Here is a 25,289-nt window from a genome sequence, read left to right as displayed (position 1 = left end):
AACTGTCAAGGCTAAATATTGTGGCATTCTGGGGATTGTAGTTTGTTGTGCCACCAGAGCTCTCTGACAGAGAAGACTAAATATCTCACAAACACTAGAAATCCCAGAATTCCATAGCACTGAGTAATGGCAGTTAGAGTGGTGTCAAAATGGATTATTTCTATGGTGTGGATGCAGCCTCATTTGCTTTTAGGGCATGTCCATAGTTCAAAAGAAAGTATTGACTAATGTAGAGACACAGCATGATGTAGTGGTTTGAATGTTGGCCTAGGACTCAGAGACCAGGGTTCAAAACCCTGCTCAGCTATGAAAACCCACTGGGTGAACTTGGGCGTTACATTCTCTTAGCATCAGAGGAAGGCAAAGGAAAAAATTCTGCCAAGAAAACCCCATGATAGTGTTGTTTTAGGGTTGCCAAAAGTCAGAAATGACTTAAAGGCACACAACAACCCCAACAACAATTGACTAATGTCCCTAATAAGATGTCTTTCTAGAAGCCAGTATGACTAAACTGAGGCTGTCATACTTTCAACATATCATGAGACAATGTGCCTCATTGGAAAAGCCGCTCCTAGACTCTGGAATGACCTGCTGGACAAGATCCGTCAGAGTACCACCTTGGAAACCTTCAAGAAGGCTATTAAGACGGATCTCTTCCGGCAGGTCTTTGCAGACTAGAACATCCTTTCTGACCTCCCCCCCCCCCCCCCGGCCCGGTCTTCCTTCATCTTCCATCTTTTATCCTTTACCCTACCCTGCACCTGAATTTTTTTAAATCTCATTTTAGTGTATTTGTATATTAAGGTTTTAAATTTTTCTTTCTTGGTTTAATCTCTTTTTAGGACTCGATTGTGTTTTTATGCTGGGGGGGGGAGGGTTGGGAATTTTGGAATTTTTAATGCATTTCTCTTTTAATTGTATGTTATTTTACTGCTGTAATCCGCTTGGATTCCCTGAGATTAAGTGGAATATTGATGATGATGATGATGATGCTTGGTAAAGTGGAAGGCAGTAAGAAAAGAGGAAGACCACACTACAATCATGGAATCCTCAGCCCTGAGCTTGCAAGAGCTGAGCAGGGCTATTGATGATAGGGTATTTTGGAGGTCTCTCATTCACAAGGTCATCATAACTCACAGTCAACTTGATGACAAATAACAGCAGTCCATGTACAGTAGTTGGATCCTTTTTAGGTAAAGGGGAAATTGAACTGCATAATTAAATGTAGCACATAAGTTTGCCCCAGTTGTATGAGTATTTAAACAATGCCCAAATAACTTTCTGAGTGTAAAAAGTAATCCTGAAATACTGGAAACACATTATTGAATATATTGAAAAACTGAAAACAAAATAATACCCTCATCAATTATCATTCTAATATACCTTTGGTTATTTTGGTGTATAAAAATGCTATATTATTCTTCTCTCCCTCATCCCCCTCCCTACCTTTTTAATTAGAATCTTCCATGGAGACACTGTGATAACCCCTGGAACACGGACCACTGTTTCTCCAATTACAGTATGTCAAATACTACCAACATGACAAGTGCAGTTTTGGAATTCTGGGAGTAAGCCTCAAAGATTTTTCCCCCTCATTTTTGAAACATGTACATTTAATTTCTTATTCTATGACTAAAAAACCCCCAGGTAAATTAGAGAATGTTTTGCTTTTTCTCTTTGTTTTCAGACGTAATATGCACCAAATGACTGATGGATTGGAAAAACCAGGCCAGATCCGTTGGCCATTAGCAATTACTCTAGCAATTGCCTGGGTTTTAGTGTATTTCTGCATCTGGAAAGGAGTCGGCTGGACAGGAAAGGTAAGAATATCTTTAACAAACCCACACATTGCAACCTCAATCAGCACAGTATTTTTTTTAAAATGCCTTCATCAGAGTCTTGTTGATATATTGTAGACACACACACACACACACACACACACACACCAACCATTAGTTGTGTTATTTATCCTTTGGATACATCTGTCATTAAATTTAAATTAATTGCTGGCATCCTGGTAGTAACATGTGCAGGTATAGGTTGTGCTATATCTGTGAGATCATTTTTGAGACCATTATACATGCAATACCATGTTAAAGTATGCTGAGTAGTGTATGAGTGCATTGCACATTGGTCTACGTAAGTTGTGCTGTTTTGGTATTCAGCATAAGGGTTGTATGACAGACAGATATTCATGCTATACTGAAACAATCAATGATTTTGACCTGTGTTTCCATTCTTTTATTTGTTTTACAAATCAAACTTTTAATTAAGTAAGCATTGCTATGATTTTAGGCATATACAGAGAGGATAGAAATAAGAACTGTGCACCTAACATACAGGAAGAAAGAGATGAATACCTTCATGTTCCTGACTTCACAACAACAGACTGGGTTTATTACCCATTGTATTCCTTAAGCTTCATACTAAAATGACTCAGATAATGACAATGGTCACGGTTTCCAATACTAATAATCTCATTCTTTGTATTAGGTGGTATATTTCTCTGCCACATATCCGTATATCATGTTGCTTATCTTGTTCTTCCGTGGAGTGACATTACCTGGAGCAAAAGAAGGCATTTTATTCTATATAACTCCTAAGTTTGAGAAGCTATCAGATTCTGAGGTAAACATTCATGTTTTGTAATTTACATAGAATTGTATTACTCTTATTTTTACGAATTCTTATTACCTGCCAATATTGTCACATTTGAAATTATTTATAAGACATAAATCAAAAGCTTACAGACATGTATTTATCCTTGACTATTAGGTTTGGCTAGATGCTGCTACACAGATCTTTTTCTCCTATGGTTTGGGTCTGGGCTCATTGATTGCTCTTGGAAGTTACAATCCTTTCAACAACAATGTTTACAGGTAATACAATTCACATTCTCTACAGCCTAGACACTAAAAATCAAGGGTAAGAATCATGTGGCCTTCCAGATATGGTTTGCCTACACCTCCCAGCAGCCCAAAACAGCATAGTCAGTGGTAAGGAATGTTGGGAGCCACATCCTACAACTTCTGGAGACCAGTCCTGCTATTTATGTTTTTTTTAAAAAAGAAAATCAACTCACAGGATGGAGAAGTCAGAATGGAATAATCCTCTCCTGTTATGCCCAGAACACAAGAGACTACTCAAGGTTGCTCCATGTTAAAGTAAGAATGGAAGCAAAAACTGTAATATTTGAGGAGAGAGCCAATTTTTAGATATGATATAGACTAGAAATCATTATTCCATCAAATCAAATTTGTTTTTTCTAATGACTAACACTGAAAACACAGGTCAACCTAAATATAAGGTACTGGTTTCTGCACCCTCAACAAACTTCCAGATACTTAGATTCTATTCATAAATTAAATGAAAAAGGAATTTACCCCTTCTCCCAAAACCCCAGCATTCAGTTGGCTCCAAGACCTATAGAATATTGAAGGTGCCCATTTGTAGGCAACAGAATATTGTGAGCCCTTAAATTGATCTGCATAAGCCATGAATCTTTTACAGTTTAATTGGGGAGGACATGAGGATCACATGGACTCGCTGGACATGATGAGATTTTTAAAAATTCCCCTCACAGCTCTCCTATATGAAGAGATCTCAGGAAGAAGGAAAGAAAAAAATAGTACTTTTCCTGCTTTTCACTTTCCACCAGGGGCAGCTGGTGTCTTCCATACCAATGGGATGGTGAATCCTCTCTGTATTTTAGTCTGAAATTAGAAGGAGATACCAAAGCTATTAGGTGGATATTGTTCAGAACTTTGGACAGAGCTTTTCAGACTAAAACCCAGAATGGATTAACTGCTGTACTGACATGTAAGCCTCTGGCTGCCAATGCTTTCCACAGTCCAACCCTCCTCTGTCTCACATCCCTCATTCCATCTCCTGTCTGGCTATATGGTAGTACAGTATTCCAGATGAGTGTCTCAGCCTTTACCCCAGCAAAACCTGGTTTCAGGTGAGCAAGAGTAAAGTTGCACCATATATCCCCCTGAATCCTGTCCCTTCTTTTGATGAATTATGACCTAGCAGTGGCCTTGGGTCAGAGCAGGGATGCACCTCTTCCCATCACTGCCAGGTGAAGTGTCCTACCTCTGCCTTGACCATGTAAACAGCCCTACAGATCTTATGGGAACCCAGATCAGGAACACTTTTCAGTTGATGGTGATTCACGTCAATGTTTTGCTGCACGACCCTACTTGAAATATCAGAAGAACAAGCTCCATTCTGGTTCTTCAAATTCAGCATGCCTAAGAGAGGAAGGATTCCTGTAGAGATACTAATGCTAACAGAGGCTCATTCATCCACCTGTATAATTGTGATACATGAAGGGAATAGTCCATATTCACTTGTAGCATCTTACATACCAAGAGTAGTAAGAAACTGACCAAGGAATAGTTTATATTTCAAGAGACAAACTAACTATACATTAAGTGTACTGACTTGTTGTTGCTGTTGTTATTGTTGTTTATAAAAACAGTTAGCTCTGTCTGTATTCTAATGTTATAAGCCTTAAATAATCTGTCCTGCCAGTGCAGTATAAGCAAAACTCCAGATTCCATGCAGTGTCACTATCCATCTCTCTCTCCTTCTCTTTTCCCTCAGGGATTCTATCATAGTATGCTGCATAAACTCTTGCACGAGCATGTTTGCTGGTTTTGTGATATTCTCCATTGTAGGATTTATGGCTCATGTCACCAAACGTCCTATTGATGATGTTGCAAAATCAGGTGTAGTACTTCTTTAACATTTTCAGTGCATTCTTGTTTCAGCAGGTAGTTATTAGAGCCAGAAACACTTTCTAAACAATGCTACTCTCATGTAATATTTTGCTGTTCTGCTGTTCTGCTGTCCAGCCATTTGAAAATGAAATGGCCCAGTGTTTTTAACTATGAAAGCCAAAGAGAACAAAGAGGTTACCATTCCTTCAATTATAGCAGACTTGTTCACATCAGCAGCAATTGGTCTGAATGTCTTTAGGAAGTCTTTGACCTTGACATTGATATTAACTCTACTGTTGTCCTCAAGATCTCTAGTCTCTATCTGTCTACCTTTCTTTTCTTTCTGAACTACTTTGCTAGTAGAAGAAGGAGAGAGGCTGGCTGAAAGTTGACATGAATAAAGTAATCAGTAAAGAACTGGGAATTTCCTCCCCCAGCACCTGTCTAGGAAAATAGGACTGTTTTCACCTGCACAAGGGAGTTGCAATACATATTTGTATGCCTAGCAAAAAACAACAACACTAGCTCACATTAAGGGGAGACTCGTGTCTATTATAATACAGACATCAGGAAACTAAGTGTCTGGATGGAACAAATGTGGTCACACAAAAAATATGGAACCTGTGGCCCTGTTAGCATGTTGAAACAAAACTAAATGACAATGAGGGATTTGTGGGGGAAAGGACAGTTTCTTTAATGTCTAAGATGGTCAGTTAGAGTAAATTCAGTTCAAGTGGAATCAAGAAGTGTGAAGGAGTCAGAGTTAAAAGGCAGTGAATGGAGGCAAGAATTAGTGAAAGGGAGAAAGCAAGAGGAAACAGGAAGGAAGGGAGTAGCAAAACAAGTACACATAAACATGCATGTCTGATTAAAGAATAATGCTGATAAATTTAATGTAATGGATACATATAAGGCCTGCAAAATGGAGAGTCATAAAAACGTTTTTATATGTATGCTGGTTTTATAGGAACTTGGTGTTCTAAATCCAAAAATGACCACAGATTTGCTCTATCTCATACAATTTTTTGCAACTTGCTTTGACATTTTCATGTTGTAATCTATGACTGAATAAAATTCCTGTTGAAAAGTTGCCACATGAAACATATTTTGTGGCTAGTTCTGAATATATTCATTTACAAAAATTAAAAAACTTGACTGTGTACATCTGAGCTTCCACATTTACAGCTCTGACATTTGAGGATTTGATTAGTCATGGATTTGATTTATATGTTCTCTCTATGTCCTCTGGCACAACTCTGCCAGAGGCTGACCATAGAGTAACACTGGAGGACCTAAGGGTTCCTGGAGATAACACTTCTCTAGGCATTTGTAGGCCCTCCAGTGCAATTTTGTGGGAACTTCTGCCAGATATTGGTCATAAAGTTGTGCTAGAGGACCTAGGGATTCCTAGAGAGATGTTCTCACAGATAAAAAAGGTGGGGTTTTTTTAGTTGTAGTTTTTTTCACTTTCATGGAGGTCCTGCATCCCTATCCCCAGCGAATGTGGATGGCCCACCATAGTACCTTTTTCTTTTACCAGTGAAACTGCATCTGTTGCTTTTCCTTTTGTGGCCTGCTTCCTGATTTTCTTGATGTAGCATCCTGCAGTAACCTCTCATCATATTAACTTTCCACTTGCTGTAGTATCTCTTTTGCATCTTGATAGAAACATTCTCCCTGTTCCTCACTTACTGCAGCTAGATTTTCTGGGGAAATGCCCAAGTGCTCATTCAAGAAATGAATTTTTATACTCCATTTCAACAATGGATGCATAGTCATGATCCTTATTATTCCCAGAGAACATAGTAACTACACTTCTGGAGGATCCCAAAAGGTGCTCAACAATGGTTCCTTTTCATCCTAGAAGTGACTAGTGGGGGTCCCACAGGACTCTGTCCTGGGTCCAGTGCTATTCAACATCTTTGTTAATGACTTGGAGGACAAAATTGAGGGCACACTTATCAAATTTGCAGATCACACCAAATTAGGAGAATTAGCTAATACCCCAGAGGACAGGATCAAGATTCAAAATGACCTGAACAGACTAGAAAACTGGTCCAAAGCTAACAAAATGAAATTCAGCACGGAGAAATGTAAGGTACTGCACTTAGGGCGGAAAAATGACATGCACAGATATAGGATGGGGGACACCTGGCTGAATGAAACTACATGCAAAAGGGATGTAGGAGTCCAAGTAGACCACAAGTTGAACATGAGTTCAACAGTGCGATGCGGCAGCTAACAAAGCCAATGCGATTCTAGGCTGCATCAAGAGAATTATAGTGTCTAGATCAAGGGAAGTAATAGTCAGGCCCGCCTGGAATATTGTGTCCCATTCTGGGCACCACAATTCAAAAAGGACATTGAGAAACTGGAGCGTTTGGCTGCATCCACACTGCAAAAATAATCCAGGTTGACATACAATTCTGGGAACTGTAATTTTGTGAGATATTTAGCCTTCTTTGTCAGAGAGCTCTGGTGCCACAACAAACTACGGATCCCAGAATTCTATAGCATTGGGCCATGACAGTTAAAGTGATTTCAAACTGAATTATTTCTTCAGTGTGGATGCAGTTTTTATGTGAATTAGTACTACATTAAACAGTGGGTTCAGAAAGCTGTCAGCACAGACCACCTCATTGTCTCTTACTGTGCAGATCCATAAAATTTGTGATCCATATGAGGAGCCAGTTGATAGTACCTTAGCACCTCCATGTATGTCCAGTGCTTGGCATTTCAAATAAAAGAATCTGCAGAATTGATACAAAAATTCTCAGAAAGACTCCTAAAGAGTCCATACTATTCAGATTATGCTGTTCAAAGCTGGTCTAACTCTGTGTAAAGTATTAGTTTGCATGAAGACAAGTTCATAGTGTTTTAACTTTACAATTTGTAAAATAATAAACTGCAAGAAAGTATAGTTTGTATATCTCCAGGAAATGCTATTAGGATTCTGTAATGCTTTTGTTTTTGACATATTTTTCTCTTCATTTCCTGTACATCAAGTCACATCTTTTACTTCTTGGAACCTAATTCTCAAATCTACTACATTATTTTTACTATTAAGGAGATCATATCATTTCATTTTGTCTTGGATTTTAGCTTACATATTTCTAACTGTTGTTGTCAATTTTGATCAGCAACTTCTTTACCTTAAAAAATATTCAACAATAATATTGAAATAAGATATACAAATTATAATTTTAAAAAAGCAATAAAGGAAAAAAGGGAGCTATTAGCTCTTGCATTAATCATAACATTGACAGTATTTCAACTTTTTCTTCCATTCCCAGGTCCTGGGCTTGCATTTTTAGCCTATCCAGAAGCTGTGACCCAACTCCCTGTTTCTCCATTGTGGGCAATACTTTTCTTCTCTATGTTGCTCATGCTGGGAATTGACAGTCAGGTAACACAGATGCGATGTTGTTGTTGTTTTTATTGTTTAAAGCACTATTACAAAACTAATAGATCAGTGACTCATTATATATTTTTGTTAACACATATGATTCCTCATTGTATAATGTCAGATCATATATATATATATATATATATATATATATATATATATATATATGTTGTTAGTACAGTTTCTGGTTCATATGTGACATTTCCATTAGTGTTTAGCAAACTAAGAAGTCTCTTCAGAAGCCAAAGCATGGCCAAATAAGAGGGTTAATTAAGAGAGTGAAAGAGCACTTAATCTTATAGCTCATCCCCCCTCTACCATGATAAAACTTCATTCAGACATAAAACTATATTGTGATTTAATGTTATATCTGTGAGTTTGATCTTGTGCAGTCCTCTTTTCCAGTCCTTCATAGTTGGATTTATTTTTGTGTTCTTTATATTTTCAATTAACTGTGTCTTAATATTACATCAGTACCCTAAACTGTAGTTAATCTTAGCTATGGTGTATGAAAACTATGCATCTATCCAAACACAGTTTGAAGTTAGCTTCTTTCAGAAAACTATAGGTAACAGTAACTATAGTTTGTTTGTAAAAAATGGGAGCAAATATGTTCCCTTCATACCTCCAGCACATAATACCCAAGGGGATGGATATGAGCCCAATATTTGCCTTGTAATAGAATCAGCCATAGTCCAGTATTACATCTGGATAATGTCTGAGTACGGACAATAACAGTAAACAGAATGAGCTAAGTTTCCATAGTAAGTGTCTTTTATTTATTTTTTTTAAAAAGCATTTATTACCCTCCATCCAGTGACTGCAGGACAGTTAACATACGCCTTATAAAAATAAAATCCAAAGAAACGAATAACAAATAATCCAGGTCAGCCCAGACATTAAAGATACAGCCACATTTGCAGCTTTGACTTTTGTGAATTTGATTATTCCAAGAAGCTCTTGGTCCTCCAGTGCAACTCTGCCAGAAGTTGATTATAAAAGTCATGCTGGAGGACCCAGAGATTCCTAGAAAAAAACATTTATCTATGCATTTGTTGGTCCATCAGTGTGATTCTATGGTCACCTTCCACTGGAAGTTGACCACAGAATTGCATTGGCGGATCTAGAAATTCCTAGAGAGATTCTTCATGTTTAAAAAAATGTGTTTTAATTTTGGTTTTTCCACTTTCACTGGGTCCTGCGCCCCTAACTCTAGCCCACTATAATAAAATCCACAGGATACTTTTTAAAACGGAATAAAAAGGTATTTCCCTGGCCTCTAAAGGAAACAGAATAAGCACATAACAAGCTTCTTTGGAGACAAAGGTCTGGAAATGAGCCACCACAGCCGAGAATATTATTTCTGTGGTCACTGCCCAGTTCCTGTCTGGTACTAGAGGCACCTGGAAGACTGGACTGTATAATAACTTGAATATATAAGCAAACTGATACCAGAGTAGATAAACAATAAATTAGGTTAAATCTTTCCCCTCCCCTGAACCATTTGAGTTGAATAAATCAATAAATGGAGATTCAGTTCTGAACAAATCTGGATACAGAGCAGATTCAAATAACCATAAAAACTGTGCATCTGCTCTTACACAAACTGAATGCAAGAGGCAGGGGGAACTACTAATAAGAACAAATACATGGAAACAAATACATCTCTATTTTGAAGTAATAAACCTATTATGTTTATTTGGCTGTACAACTGTTAAAGTTAATGTTTCCAGGTTTTCTGTAGGGGTAGGGAAAGGCAAAAGAATAGCAGAGAGAAAGAAGGAGGGATGGAAGGTGAAGTAAGATGATGGATGTAGCTGGGAGAAGCATAGGTGGGAAGAGAAAATTGTATGCAAAAGAGAAAGAGTGGGACTGGGAAGGAGGAATAAAACAAATGTTGTTGGGAGGACTGGGGAGAGGGAGAAAGATAAAAAGGACAGGAGAGAGGGGGGACTACAGCAGAAGTGAAAAGAAGAGTGAAGATAGATGGGAGAACAAGAGAAGGGAAAGAGAAAGAGGACATGGTGGAGAAGAAAAGAAGACATTTTGCCAAGAGGGAGGGAGGGAAGGGGCTGTAAAAGAGAAGATAAGTAGCATTCCATAATGGGACTGAGAATAAAGTTAAAGATTCTTACTTTTGTTCATTCTTCCATGAAGCTTGACACACACTTAAAAAGAAAAAGAAAAAGAAAATTAATAATTTATTTGGAGGAAATTGCTGTGAATTTAATTGGGTCAAAGATCCTTAACTGACTGTGGCTTTAGGGCTACTTTAAAGAGCTGTGAAAAGTAGCCTAATATTTTTGCACACTAGATATGTCTTAGGGCATTTGAGCTTCTTTCATTTTTTTCTCCCCAATTGCTCCATTTGTAGTACATAATAATGTGAAATATTCCCACTCCACTGTCTCCACAAACATACCACTGAAAATTGCCTTCTGTGATGTACAGTGCTGGAATGCTTACTGTCACATTGCCAGTCTTAACATTCTTCCAAGTGGCTGCCAGAAATGTGGGTCAGTCTTAATCAGATAACAAAAAAACCAACACATGGGGTAGTGATCATTCACTCCTCAGGAAGAAGCAGCTTCCAGTCATGCCAGCATGTGGAACAAAATATTTATCTGTAGATAAGAAAAAACAAAAGCTTACATGTAAGCAAGCAGAAACCTCTACCTGCACACCAGTCTATGTTGTTGTTGTTGCTGCTGCTGCTGCTGCAGCTGTTATTATTATTATATATCCTGACTTTTTCCCAAAAGGCAGCTTACAAAGTATCAGATCAAGTGCAGATTAAAATTCATACAAAATCATAAGTAAAAACATATAAATTTTATTTTAAAATACAATTAAATGCTCTATCAAATTACAGTTATCCCTTTGTATCCACTAATACTTTATCCATGGTTTCAACAATCCACAGCTTCAAAATATTTTTAAAATGTATGATTTCCAAAAAGCAAACCTTTATTGTTCCCATTTTATATAAGAGGCACCATTTTATTATATTTTTGTATTAAAGGGGCCTCACACGGGGGGGGGGGGGGGGGGGGGGGGGAGAGATCCTGGAATCAAACCCCAGCAGATTCCAAGGGCCCACTGTCAAACTGTTTAGAAACCTATTAAAAGAAGATAAAAACCTCTAAAGTTATCACACTAAGAACCCATTACAATCAATTGCTAAAAGCCTGTAAGAATAGAAATTACTTGACAAAAGAAGGGCCTCAAGGAGGGACAGAGGGCATTCCAAAGCCTGAGAGCAGCCACTGAGAAGGTGATAGACCCAAGAGAGGTTTCTCCTCTGGCAGGCTCATATCGGAAATAAGGCTCTTCAGACACATGGGACCTATGCTGTGCAGGCTTTATCAGTCACTTTGAATTGTGCCTGGAGAAAGACCTGCAACCAGTGGAGCTCTTGGAAGTCCCATGCTGTGACTGTAAATAACACTTCCTCCCCACACCCCCATCCTCACTGCAATCAGTCCACATGGCACAGGCCCAATCCTCAATTCTGATGCAAATTGTCCTGTTAATGTATGGCCAGTATGGCACCAAATCTGCTTTATACTATCCTTAACAGGGACTTTAAAAACTCACTTTTTTTCCAGATCTTCAAGGCTGCTGTTTACAATGCACCCCATTGTGCTTCTCACCACTGCTCACCACTTCAAGTCACTTCCTCTGAAGTTAGAACAAGGTGCCCAGCCATGTGATCAGTGCTGGGCACCTTGTTCACAGCCTCAGAGAGAGTGTTGGTGATCAGCACATTGGGGTGCATGTGCAACAGCTGCCCGGCATCACTCTACAGCAGTGATTCCCAAACTCTAGTCCTTAGTTCCCAGAAGGCTCAGCCATCTTGGCTAATGGTCTAGGATTCTGGAAGCTGAAGTCCAAAACACCTTGAAAGGCCAGAGTTTGGGAATCACTGCTCTACAGGTAACAAGAAGACGTTGGGACAGCTTCTGAGTCAGAAGTCTGGCCACATTTCTTTGTACCAGCTGACGTTTCCACAGTTGCTCAAGTCTACGTAGGGACTACCAAACACAATGATCAAACGCAAATCAAGGAACACAAGAGATACTGCAGACTGAGTCAGCCAGAAAAATCAGCAGTAGCAGAACACGTTATAAGCCATCCTGGGCATAAAATGCTGTTTGAAAACACTGAAATTCTGGACCATGGTGGCAACGATCAGGTCAGAATGCATAGGGAAGCCATTGAAATCCACAAACGCCTAGTTAACTTCAACAGGAAAGAAGAAACTCTGAAAGTAAACTTGCGTGTGGTACAGAATACCAAAAAAAAAAGGTGCCGGGAGGCGCCTCTCCTTGCTCCACAGCAGCGCCGCAGCAACCAAATTGTGCAATGCTGCTGCACAGCAAGAAAGGAGCACGCAGATGCCAAAGCATCAGGGGTGGCACAATGACATGCCAGCAGCGCAGCCCCGTTTGGATGTTGCACTGCTCGCACGTCATCACTGCATGCACCATCTGCATAGTGCCGTGCAGCTGCAGCGCATCCATGACGTGCTAGGGTGCAGAGCGTGTGCACACCCTGCCCCTGAGCAACCCTAGCACGTCATGGGCGCACTGCAAAGGGCCCATCTGTACCGGGCCAAAGTTTGGTTACCAGTCCTGAAAAAAACCAAAGTCAAGACCCAGCAAGTGCAAATGAACATCACCCAGGGTCAGGGAGTTTCCCAGGAGGCAGTGGGAAAATCACTAATTAAATAGACACCCTGAGGGTTTGCCATTCAGCAACAGACCAACACACAGATTAACATGTAAATCACCTCCTCTCAACCAAGGGTCATACAGTATACATACCCCAGTCATTTCCATGCCAGCATTCTCTGAAGATGCCATCCACAAATGCTGGTGAAATGTCAGGAATAAACTCTTCAAGAACACAGCCACATAACCCAAAAAATCCACAAAAAACTGTGGATGCCAGCTGTAAAAACTAAATATTTTTACTGCCAGCCTTCATGCCAGCAGATGTTCTCAGGTTTAATTATGGTTGGAACAGAGACATGTGCCTCATTATGCTGGATAAAAATAATATTCTTCCCATTATTTCTATTTGTGACATATTTTAATATACTAATCAAGCATGTCCTAAAATGGGCAAGTACTTTAACAGGATTATAGAACTGGAATGCAAATATAACCCCTTTTATACATGAATTATAAGTGGTGGTCAACTGTCAGAGGTTAGTAGGCGGCATTGGACCCTAGGACCTGCAGCATGATGAAAAGTTTGAAGCCTTCCCAGTTTGGAGAAGACTTGGAATAAACATGTTGATGTTATTGGTTTGGTTTATGTGTAACCTTTAATTCCACTTTCAGTTCTGTACTGTTGAAGGATTCATAACAGCTCTTGTGGATGAATTTCCAAGATTGCTGCGTAGTCGAAGAGAAATCTTCATTGCCATTGTGTGTGTTGTTTCCTATCTGATAGGACTTTCTAATATTACTCAGGTAAGACATATATTGGGTCTTATTACGCCTGTTTTGTTATGGTTATATTTCCTACTCAGCAGAATTAAGCAATAATAGTTCTCTTTAACACGCTTATGATTTTTGGTGAGGTATATGGAAAAAAATCAGCTTTTCCTAAACCTTTAAGTGTCAGTATCCTCTAACACAGAGATGGGATCCCTTTGAATTGACCATCCCAGCATTCCTCAGCCTTGACCATGCTGACTTTGACTACTGGAACTTATAGTCTAACAACATTGGGAGGTCTGAATGATTTCCACCACAGGATTTCAGATTAGCATAATATCCATAAGCATAACATCTATATTCAGCATAACATCTACACTCAAAGGCTTAGCTTTTTTGTTTGTTTGTTTGTTTAAGTTAACTTACAGTAACTAAAGATCACATCTTTAGCACCAGCTCTGAGGTGTTCTCAGTTATAAAAACCATATGTAAACCTTGGTTATTATTAACAGGTCTATGGTTTTCATAAAATTGCTGAGCTCAAAACAATATCGTTTGTATACGTGAAATGTCAGACAGTTATGTTTTATTGCATGCTCTAAAATATGTGGTATCATTTGAAGCAAATACATAAAATATGTGTTATGTTTGTACATTTCTCCTCCACCCTTATCTCCCATGTGTGTTATTTGCCAAGACTGGGTCTGCATCCACACTGCAGAAATAATCCTGTTTAACACCACTTTAACTGCCATGGCTAAATTCTGGGAAATGTACTTTTGTGAAGCATTTGGGCTTCACTGTCAGAGAGCTGCGGTGCCACAACAAACTACAAATCCTAGGATTCCATAGCATTCAGCCATGACAGTTAATGTGGTATCAAACTATAGTATTTTTGCAGTGTGGATAGACCCTGAGAGCCCTCAGCAGAGACTTGTATGCATGTAGCTAAGAATGTGTATATATCTTGCACAGTATTAGGAACCATATTCATTAAGAAAGGTTAATAATTCATTAACCACTTAATCCCAAAGGTCTCAATTACTTCAGGGTAAGTGGTCAATGAGTGCTTAGTAGACAGTGCTATTAATACCTTCAGAATTGAAAAAAAAAGGTTATGTTAATGTTAAACATAACAGAAAAGGAAATAGCAGGAATGTGATGAACTGAACACATCTTATCCATTTCAGGGCGGGCTGTATGTGTTCAAGCTCTTTGACTACTATTCTGCGAGTGGAATGAGTCTGTTATTTCTTGTGTTCTTTGAGTGTATTTCCATATCCTGGTGCTATGGTATGTGATGTTTTGGTATCTTGACATTTATTAGAACAAGTAATAGTCTTTTCTTTATTTCTTTTATTGAAATTAAAAATATTTTGTGAAAATATATCTCAATCTGTATTCAAAAATATCTGTGGAATGCAGCCAAAAGAGAGCATTAGACAATGGAAAGTAATATTTAACAATCTTAAAAATAGACAAAAATTCTGCAGAATTTAAAATCCTGTTTGCTCTCCAGAAACAGCTGTAATTCAGGATTTATTCTACACAACATACACACTTTACAAAAATTCTTTTTTCTATGCAAAAAAGAAAGAAAGAATTTTGTGTAGGATACGTTCTGCAAAGATTCTTGTCAGTCCAGGACAGTCATCTAATCAGGGCTTCACAACACTCAAGAAACATGGTTTTTAAAATGTGTTTGAATATTTTTGAATATCCTTTTGATCCCTAACTTCATGTTTACATTGAAAAGAGGATCTTGATTACACTTCTATTTATCTTTACTCACTGAGGATGAGAAACTGTAAGAAAAATTTACTTCAGCAATCATGCAGCTCAATATCAGCTGCTTCCCTGGTTGGCTGTAATTCTCCTGCTGTGCTGCTCTTCTTCCTACATGATTTCCTTAAGACAAAATTGGGGAAAGGGGCACTTCACATTCATTACACATTCAGGCATCTCAAATGTTATTTATTTCTAACATGAAAAACAAAAACTAGGGAAGACATATATGTCTGTTTCTGCTGAGTAGTTGCAACTGTTACAAAATTTAAGCCCCTGAAGCCTGGATATTAAGGAAATAAACATGTCTGTTTACAGAAGAGGTGGGCCACTGTGCAAGGGTAAGGGGTCACATCAGCTTCCTAGGAGACCTTACAGGGCAATACCTGCTTCCTCAAAAAAAAATAAAAAATCAAATATACTTTTGCCTCCAAATGCCTCAAGGAAGCATGGGCGCATTTACAGTCGGCCCTGCTTATACACAGATTTTTTATACACGGATTCAAGCATACACAGTATGAAAATGTTCAAAAAAGTATACATTTCAAATATCAAATCTTGATCTTCCATTTTTATAAGGGACACCATTTTGCTATGTCGTTATATTTAATGGGACTTGAGCATACAGGGATTTTGTTATACGTGGGGGATCTTGGAACCAAAACCCCAGCGTATAACAAGGGCCCACTGTATACCATATTTTGGGTTTCAAAAAACTTCTTGTGGCCTTAAACGAGACCTGGAGTTCAATATGTGGTATAGATGTGCCCCACACTCCCAGTGAACATTTTGGAGCATTGTGGGACAAAAAAAATGTTGTTGTTGTTGTTGCAAAAATTGGTATGATGATGATGATGATGATGATGATGATGATGATGATGATAAATAAATTACTGGCTTATAATGAAGAAATTAAATAAGGTGTACTACATTGCTGCAAAGGGGTTACTAGTACCTAGTAGGTGATGTGATCACCTGTAAGCAGACTGATGGCAGGCAGGCACGAAACAGTGGCTAGTGACACTCACAAGTGATTGGTCAATGAATGGCCTCAGATAAAGCACCAGTAAGATCCCACCTCTGTTGGAAAGGAGAATCTTATTTATTATTTATTGGATTTATAGCCCACCTTTCTCTTTAAATGGGATTCAGCTGATATAATCTTGGTTTATATTACTATGAGATCCATTGCAAATTGGGCAAATAAATGCTAAAGATAGTATTAAAAACTTGCTCCTGAGAGATGGAAGTAAGACTGCTTTTAACAGTTTCCACTGAGGATGGGCATAGTTGTCTTGAACTGTTCTTATGCTGCTAATGCTGTTCCTGGCTGATAGATATAGGTACCCACAGAATGTTGGTAATTCTTGTTCTTTCCTGTATATTCCATATCCCCAGTAGTAAAATCTTTCACTTGTCCCACTCACTTTCCAAATTTGTTATTATCCTTTAGCAAGGCTATCTTGAGGCAACAAGGCTACTATTAACTTTTCACTACATAGGGACAAGACTATAGAACTGTTGGCCCTAGATTGTGACTGTTTTAAGACTGGCTTTATTATGTATTTAAGAATGGCGCACGCGCACCACCACCACCCTGCCACACACAGGGTTTTCCCCCTCCCTGTATTCTCTACATTGATTATTGAGTTCAACTAACATTTCATTTCTGTTTGTTTCTTTTCCATTAGGTGTAAACAGATTTTATGATAATATCCAGGAGATGGTTGGGTACAGGCCCTGCATCTGGTGGAAACTCTGCTGGTCTTTCTTTACTCCAATCATTGTGGCAGTAAGAAACAAAATATTTGCTTTAGAATGTGAAAGATCATTAATAACCTTAGAAAATTGCATGCAGTTTATCAAGCCAAGTTTTTTTTTAAGAAGAAGCCTCAAAGCCTTGGCCCCGCCCCCTGTCCAGGTTCCTTGCCTTTAGCTGCTGCCTTGGTGGAAAAAGGCACAGGCACACAGTAGCCTCTCAGCTGGCTGGCCCCAATCCCAACCAACACCAACTTAATAGCATGTACATTCTACCAATTAATTATCCATCCTTATTCTCCCACCCTTGGCAGAGAAGGGGAAAAATTCCACAGAGGAACCTTCCTGTCTCCTACAGTCTCCTCTGTCCATGCAAGCCCATCCCTGTTCTCACGGTTCAGAATCAGTTGCCAAGAGGAACTTTTCCCTCTTGCTTTGTCTCATCCATATAGTCCTTTGCCAATGGTTCTGTCCAGCTGGATCTTCTACATGCTAGATGGACAAAGGTGGGAAATTTAAAATAAGCAGCTAAAGCCCTACATGGCTTGGGTCCAGAGTACTTGAGAGAATGCCTTCTTCCCTATTGTCCGTCCCGCACACTAAGGTCCTCTGGAAGAAATCTACTACAGTGGGTCCTCGCCTTACACAGGGATCCGTTCCGGATCCCTCCGCGTAAGGCGATTTCCGCCTATGCTCAAGCCCCATTGGAAACAATGGGGCTCGTGCACGGCAACGCGGCGGCGCGCAGGTCGCAACGGGCGCACGCACCCATTCAATTGAATGGGACGCGCCACCCCTTCTGCCCCACGTGCGCCCCGCGGCTTGAGCGCGTATGCTCAAGCCGCGTAAAACACGCCCCGTTTGACGCGGGCGCGCTGTACAGCCAAAAATATCTAGGCTAACATCAGTCTCCCAGAGGGCCTTTTCTATTACTGCTCCAAAACTATGGAACGACCTGCCAGAGGAGATCCGTCACATTCCTACTCTGACAGCTTTTAAGAAATCACTCAGGACGGATCTCTTCTGGCAGGCCTTTCCAACTTAGTTACTCTCCCCAGATATAGAGATATTTGTCCCCTCATCTGTCTATTCTTCACCACCTATCTTTCTGCCTATTTTTTAAAAATGTCTTTAATGTTTTTAATGTTTTTATACTATTACTGTTTAATTCTGTTTTAGTACTGGGAATGGGGGGGATAGGTCTAGGGTTTGATTTAAAAAAAAACAAAAAACTCTGTTGTAACTTGATGTATTTTATTGTTGTAACCTGCCCAGATTCTTCGTGATTGGGCGGGCTAGAAATAAATAAATAAATAAATAAATATGTCCAAAAATAATACATCAAGAGTCCCAGCAATCATCCTCTCTCTGCCATTCCCAACTCCATCACTATCTCACACTGCAGACACATTTCTCCAACATTCAGTGTACATCTATAAATCTGTTCTCCAGACAGGACACTGTAAACCTTCATGGGCAGAAATTTCAGCTCAGAAAATAATATTTATTTATCTATTGGTTAATCAGTTTGTTCAGGGATGTGTTTATCTATGCAACACACACACTTTCCTATAACATCAAATGACAACATCCTTTACCTACTGAAGAGGAAGCTACAGCTCTGTCTCAACATGCACACACACACACACACACACACACACAGAGAGAGAGAGAGAGAGAGAGAGAGAGGGAGAGAATTGTCCTTTCCTTTTCTTTTCAGTTTGTTGCTAGATTGATAGCCACGGGAATTGTTCAATATTGGATCTGTCCCATTTATGAATTTAACATTTTATAAACCCTAAATGAGTATAAGAAAATAAAAATAGCTGATACCTACAATGGGCACAAAAATAGAGATTGGACAGGTAGACAGATGGAGGGGATTAGAACGTATAATCGCTGCTTTCCTGTGTAAACAAAAAATTACCAACAAAGCCAAAACTTTCAAAATATATTTTTCAGGGAGTATTTATCTTCAGTGCTGTGCAAATGACTCCTCTCACTATGGGCGATTACGTATTTCCCAAATGGGGCCAAGGAGTTGGCTGGTTTATGGCTCTCTCATCTATGGTGCTGATCCCAGGCTATATGGCATACATGTTCCTTACCTTAAAAGGGTCCTTAAAACAGGTAAACAATGTACTTTGTATCATACCTACAACCGGAAATGTTCTAATTCCTTGGTTGCAGTATTAAAGTATAGTATATCTCTTAACTGCAATAAAATGTCTCTGAGTATTCCATTTTTGTTACAACCCATGCTTGGTCAAACAGTAAAATATTAGCAGTCATTAGATAGATATTTTATCTTTCTGTGATTCTCTGTATCTTCCTGAGAGCTTATCAACTGAGAACTTTCTTTTAAATAAAATAGATAAATATCTGTGCTTGACCTCACAGTGTAAGACAGTACTGAAAGTTTTCTACAGGCCTGTCCATCTCATTTCGTTTCCAGTTGCCTTCTGAAAAGTGATCAGGATTAGCCCTGATTCTCACATAACATTTCAAAATAGTAAACTGAACACCCAAGTTGATTTCTTTTCTGTGCCTATAAGAAGGTTATAATTTCACATGTGGGCTTCCCAAGCTACTTTTTCTCCATTTCATTTACCTTAAACAAATTTCTTCCCTTTCTTCTTTTTAACTTGGGACCTCAGTGATGTTCAGTGCTTCCTCTGTTCCTTACCTTAACCCCTTATCCCTTCCCTTCAGTCTTGTTCAGCTATTTCCTTTCCTGCAGCCTGGCTTGTACATAGGTTAGTGCTCTGTTCTTGCACTATCTTGGTTGCTAGGCATGCAAAGAGGACGAAGCTAGGTGTATTGTGTGCTGATGTCAGCAACAAAGATCTTGCTTTTTCTCCTCCCACACAAAACAAACAGAAATATGGGAAGTAATCAAAACATCAGTGCTACCTGAAAATATCCTTGAAACCCCAAAATGAAACCCTGTGAATGTAACTGGCACTGCTACACTAGCTGTCATATTGGTTATCATGGTAGGGAATGCCCCATTCCAAGCAGAATAGCTTTCAGAAACATTGTAAAACTATTTTGCAGGAGCAAAACTGGCTGAATCAAAACCCATCTGCCATCTCCTCTAGTCAGATTTTGTTCTTTCAAAAACAAAAAAGTGATTATAAAGAGAAGTTCTTAGGAAAAATGAGTGTGAACAGCCCCCAGCTCTCTGGGAAATATTATTTATTGCTACTACCCTAGAGATTCTCCTATTAATTTAAACAGCTATCCGACTTATGAGCCAGGGCTAATTTCACAGAATTGGAAATTCTTCTCTAGTTAGAACTTGTATTTGAACCAAAAGAAATTGGAGCCTTCTGCTTCTCTCTCCTCTGAGACAAGCATTTGTGGATTCCAAAGCAGACTACATCTCAAAAGCTTCTCCATCATTTCTGCCCAAATCCTGGGTCAAATCTCAGTTTTCACACTACTCACAAAGTAAGAATAGCTGGACAAAAATCCTTGGTTGTGAATTTATTACTTACTGTTCTATACATGAAGTTAAAATGAAGTCAAGGCTTCTTTGATGTTGTGTGGAAAATGGAAAACACTGAAGACCTTTTGGGTTCTTCCTTCTTGCTTCCCTCTTTCTCCCTCTCTTTCTTCTTTGCCTCTACACATTATGCCTTAAAGAGTACAGTCTTGAGTGAATATAAAGACATTCAAGATAAGAAAGGTGACATGATATTTCTCTCTTTCCTCCCACCTCCACTATATTTAGCGTATCCAAGTAATGATTCAACCAAGTGAAGACATTACTCATCCTGAAAATGGACCTGAACAAGCCCAGCAGAGCAACTCTGCAAACAAAGAAGCATACATATAGTGTTTGGGTCACTGAAATGATTCAAACCTTCCTCTGGGGGGCAAACAAATATACACAAAAGAAATATGGTTGAAAATGACCACAAATTTATGTCTGAGAATAAAATTACCTACCTCTAGTGGCACAAAAGACCATCACCACTATAAGGGAAGCAATGTGGGTATGATCAAAACCATTTTGTGGGCTTAGTTATTGACAATGTTTGTGTTTTCTGGCAATCCATAGACTGTTAACATTTTTATTCTCTCTCACTAAGAGTTGAATATCTTTGGGATTTATAAGCAACACATGTAGGCCATTTTTAATCTACCTTTTAGTGCAACAATTTGAAGTTTTGTGAAGGTGGTTTTTATTAATATTTTCTTACTGTTTGAATCCCAGACTGTTATTTCTGAGAACAGTTAAATTGGAAAGTGTTTTGTATTCACCAGCAAAGTATTTTTTACAAAAAAAAAATATTACAGTGAAAACACTGCCCTAAAAGTATTAACCAACTTCATTCTTGGGTTGGTTTTTCTAATTTTCTTGAGATTCTCCTTACTTACAGCAGTATATTAAATTGTTCATATACAATTACCATTAACAAACTATTTCTAGATATACAGCACAAACTAAATTGCACCACTACCTATATTTATTGGGCCTCTAGAATTTAATATGTTGCATTATTTTATAGTTATGTTTTTTTAGAATATTTCAGTATAATTACTTGTCAGCATAGATGGACATTTAAAAAAAAAAACAAGTGGTAATATGACTACATGTTAACTTCAAATTGTGATAAGCCCCTTCAAAAAAATTGTCATATTTAAAACTATACACATTCTTATTTAAGCCAGGTTATGCTTCACTTTGTGTTGCACCATGCGCAGGTGTAACATGTTAACATTGAAACCATAGAACATAGAACCAAACAAATAGTTTATTGATCAAAATGCTCCCCAAGGAATAAAATTTAGGGCTTTAAAATTGGCACTGCTCTAGTCAGTCTGTTGAAGGTCTATTGATAATAAAGTTTTGGGTTAGCAAAGATATTATGAAGCACTTTGAAGAAAGAAATTTATTTTTATGGTGTTACTTCGGTATGTGTTTTTAATGGTAATGATGGTGATGTGATGAAACGGTCTTGCCATAAATAGTGTCACTCTGGGCTCTGGTGTGTACTTTCCACACAGGCTTCTCTGGCTAATAGGGGTTTATTTCCTGTGTAGAAAACTGCAAACTGAAGAGTCCATAGTGGCAATTCTTGTTGGCAGCTATGAGACAAGAGAGTGAGGATCATGAGGAAAGTGGTCTGTGATGATTTGATTTTAAATGACTGTGACAGAACTGTGCAATGAAACATGCTTTTCAGCAAAACCTTGTGCAACGTACAATGTTAGATAGCACACACTTTATGTAGAACTACTCTGTGAACAACCTGTTAACTGTGAACGTTGGTTTTTTTGTTGTTTTTGTCTGAAGGTGACAAACATATGTTCTTGCAATAAGGTATTATTCTCAGAATGTCAAGCACATTATTGTAGAAAATATATATATACATATATTTCAACCTAACAAATAAAAATATCATAAAAAGAGTATTGTTTCGTAGGTTCTAAACTGTTTCATACAGTAGGTCAACTGTAAAATATTCAGAAATCTATGATACATGCTAAATGTCTATAGATGAACTCGCAAATAAATCCAAACATCTTGTAGATTTTCAGGGCTTAGAAGAAAAATAAAACGTCATATTTCACATGCTTCATATACATTATAACTGTGAATTTCATTAGACTTAACGTACAAATTCAAACTTTCTCTTTATTGTTTATGTAACCAAGTCCCATATTGTTCTAAGGAAACTGCAGTATTCAATGTTTGATTGTAGAACACTTATGACAGATGTTAGACAGATTTGCTCTTTAGCAAAATTCTGCACAAACTTATCATATATAGCACAAAAATAGTGTTGTAGAACTACTGTGTGTAAACTGTGAATAGCTGTATCTTTTTGTAGTATTTGCCCTTTGAAAAAAGAAAGAATATATGATCATATATGCTTTTTTGCAATAATGAATTATTCTCTAAACACCAAGCAAATTTATCTCTATATAAAAATATATATGTAATATATACACATTCTAAAATATATATAGAGCCTGTTTTAAAAAAAGAGAGAGTACAGTATAATTTAGAAAACTGCAACATTCTATGGACCAAATGTAAAATATTTATAAATTAAGATGCATTTTAAATGTCTATAAATGGTGTCCTAACTAAAGCACGGTTGTTATGTAACTTTCCAAGAGCTTAGAAAAAAATAAAGATTATATTATACATTGTGTGAAGTGGCTTTCATTTCATCCTTTACGCAGATTTTAAATGGATGTGTGTTGTGAACCAACCTCCAATATTTCAGAAATCTCTCTTGTCCACTTAAAATATAGCAACTGCCAGGACAAGAACTTTTTTTCAAGCAAAAAACAGAGGCTAGCTTGCACATTCCATCTCCTACTTCCTCCTGTACACTGGGCTTCAGATGAGACATCTTAGTTTGTTAAATTGGTTTATCTGTGACAGCCCAAGTTTAAGGAGTGGTGTGATTCCCCCTCTCTGCCAATTCACTATCTTTTTCTGCTACTATCTACTGCAGTAATCATCTGCCTTTACCTCAGTCATATCTGACTGCTTGTTTCTCATACAAGCATGTTCACAGCATATGTGTTTATGTGTTGTTTATCTTCAAGTTGTTTCGGATTTATGGTGCCCCTAAGGTGAACCTATCACGGGGTTTTCTCGGCAAGTTTCTTCATAGGGGGTTTGCCATCACCATCCTCTGAGGCTGAAAGACTGTGACTTGCCTAAGGTCACCTAGTGGATTTTCATGGCCGAGTAGGATTCAAACCCTGATCTCCAGAGTCATAGTCCAATGTTCAAACCAGTGCAGGTGTATATTTCCTGTGTATTTTTTATTTGAGAGGGGGTGTTGCAGAACGTGGTATTCCCTTTCACCCTCTACACCACCAAAATCTCTTCCCCTGACTTTCTGTACAGCCTCTATGGGGAGTGGAGAGTGTGCAGGATCAAAAACATTTGGATGCATTTCTGTAAATGTTTACTTGGGACACCACCACCACTCTTCTCTAGGCAGGTGAAAATAAATAAGGATTTCATGGCTGTGATCCAACATCATGCTGGTGGAGTGTTAAGTTTCTACCAGCGTAAGTCTTTACCAGGCTCATTTTGGGGCAAGGCTTTGGAGTGTGTGGTTGCATCTGAGCTCCAGTGGTTTCTGGATGAGATGGATTATCTATCTTCATTTCAGTCTGGCTTCAAGCCTGGTTATGAGATGGAGACAACTTTGGTCACTTTGGTAAATGACCTACACAAAGAACTAGACAGGGCCAGCTCTCTGGGATTGGACTTGGGAGTGCTATTATGCAGTGGTTCCAGCCTTTTTTTGGAGGGGCAAACTCAGAAGGAGTGAACTCAGACTCCTGTTTGATGCCCTGGCTAATTGGTTTTGTTCTGTATTCTGTTTAACATCTACATGAAAACACTGGCAGAGGTCGTCTGGATATTTGGGGTCAGTATCACCAATATGTTGATGGCATCCAATCCTACCTTTCCTTCCCATCTGATTCAAAGAAAGCTGTCTTGGTACTGAACCAATGTCTATTGTTAATAATGGACTGGATGAAGGCAAAAAAGAAAGAAAGAAAGAAAGAAAGAAAGAAAGAAAGAAAGAAACATCCCAAACAAGACAGACTTACTCCTGGCCAGTTGAAAGGCAGATCAGTGAATAGAGACTCTTCCTATGCTGAATGGGATTGCATTTCCCCTGAACATGCAGGTTTATAGCTTGGGTGTGCATCTGGATTCAACTGTGAGCCTGGATGCCCAGGTTTCAGCAGCCAGGAGTGCATTTGCACAGCTAAAACTAGTGCACCATCTGCACCTGTTCCTTGAAACATCAGATCTGGCCATGGTGACACGTGCCTTGATTACATCCCATTTAGACTACTGTAGGCAGATCAGCAGTTGAAGGCCCTGGCACCGTGTGGTGGGTGAGCAACCGTCACTAGACCCAGCTTCAGTTCAAAAACATAGAAAAATGCAGGTAGATAAATAGGTACCACTTCTATGGGAAGGTAGCAGCATTCTGTGCCATCAGTTTGGCCATGTGATTTGTCTTTGACAATGCTGGCTCTTCGGCTTATTAAAAGAGATGAGCACTGCCCCCTACAGTCAGTCTTAACTAGACAATCTTGTTAAGGGAAAACCTTTACCAAACACTTTACATGGGGCTGTCTTTGGAAACTGTTTGAAAATGGGTCCAAAAT

The 25,289-nt window shown here is 38.7% G+C and overlaps 1 protein-coding gene and 1 long non-coding RNA gene across 2 annotated transcripts in view; one reads left to right on the top strand and one right to left on the bottom strand.

Annotated features, from left to right (window-relative positions):
• The window catches only part of SLC6A1 (solute carrier family 6 member 1), a 121,200-nt gene extending 97,939 nt beyond the window's left edge, over window positions 1-23,261 (top strand). Inside the window, exons 5-15 of the mRNA XM_042452540.1 lie at window positions 1,459-1,568; window positions 1,688-1,820; window positions 2,494-2,628; window positions 2,776-2,879; window positions 4,609-4,733; window positions 8,018-8,130; window positions 13,479-13,610; window positions 14,768-14,870; window positions 17,054-17,154; window positions 19,083-19,250; window positions 20,857-23,261. Coding sequence (XP_042308474.1) covers window positions 1,459-1,568; window positions 1,688-1,820; window positions 2,494-2,628; window positions 2,776-2,879; window positions 4,609-4,733; window positions 8,018-8,130; window positions 13,479-13,610; window positions 14,768-14,870; window positions 17,054-17,154; window positions 19,083-19,250; window positions 20,857-20,961 — 1,329 coding nt within the window. The 3' untranslated portion in view covers window positions 20,962-23,261. The remainder of the gene's footprint in view (window positions 1-1,458; window positions 1,569-1,687; window positions 1,821-2,493; window positions 2,629-2,775; window positions 2,880-4,608; window positions 4,734-8,017; window positions 8,131-13,478; window positions 13,611-14,767; window positions 14,871-17,053; window positions 17,155-19,082; window positions 19,251-20,856) is intronic.
• Window positions 2,251-20,849, bottom strand: LOC121922762. Its single transcript, XR_006102228.1, has 4 exons — window positions 20,621-20,849; window positions 10,597-10,754; window positions 10,266-10,298; window positions 2,251-3,713 (listed from the first exon to the last, which is right to left on the bottom strand). It is a non-coding gene; the product is annotated as an uncharacterized LOC121922762 (long non-coding RNA).
• Window positions 23,262-25,289: the final 2,028 nt, after the last annotated feature.

Source organism: Sceloporus undulatus, chromosome 2 (assembly GCF_019175285.1).
Source record: "Sceloporus undulatus isolate JIND9_A2432 ecotype Alabama chromosome 2, SceUnd_v1.1, whole genome shotgun sequence".
NCBI lineage: Eukaryota > Metazoa > Chordata > Lepidosauria > Squamata > Phrynosomatidae > Sceloporus > Sceloporus undulatus.
This window is presented reverse-complemented; position numbering and strand designations above follow the sequence as displayed.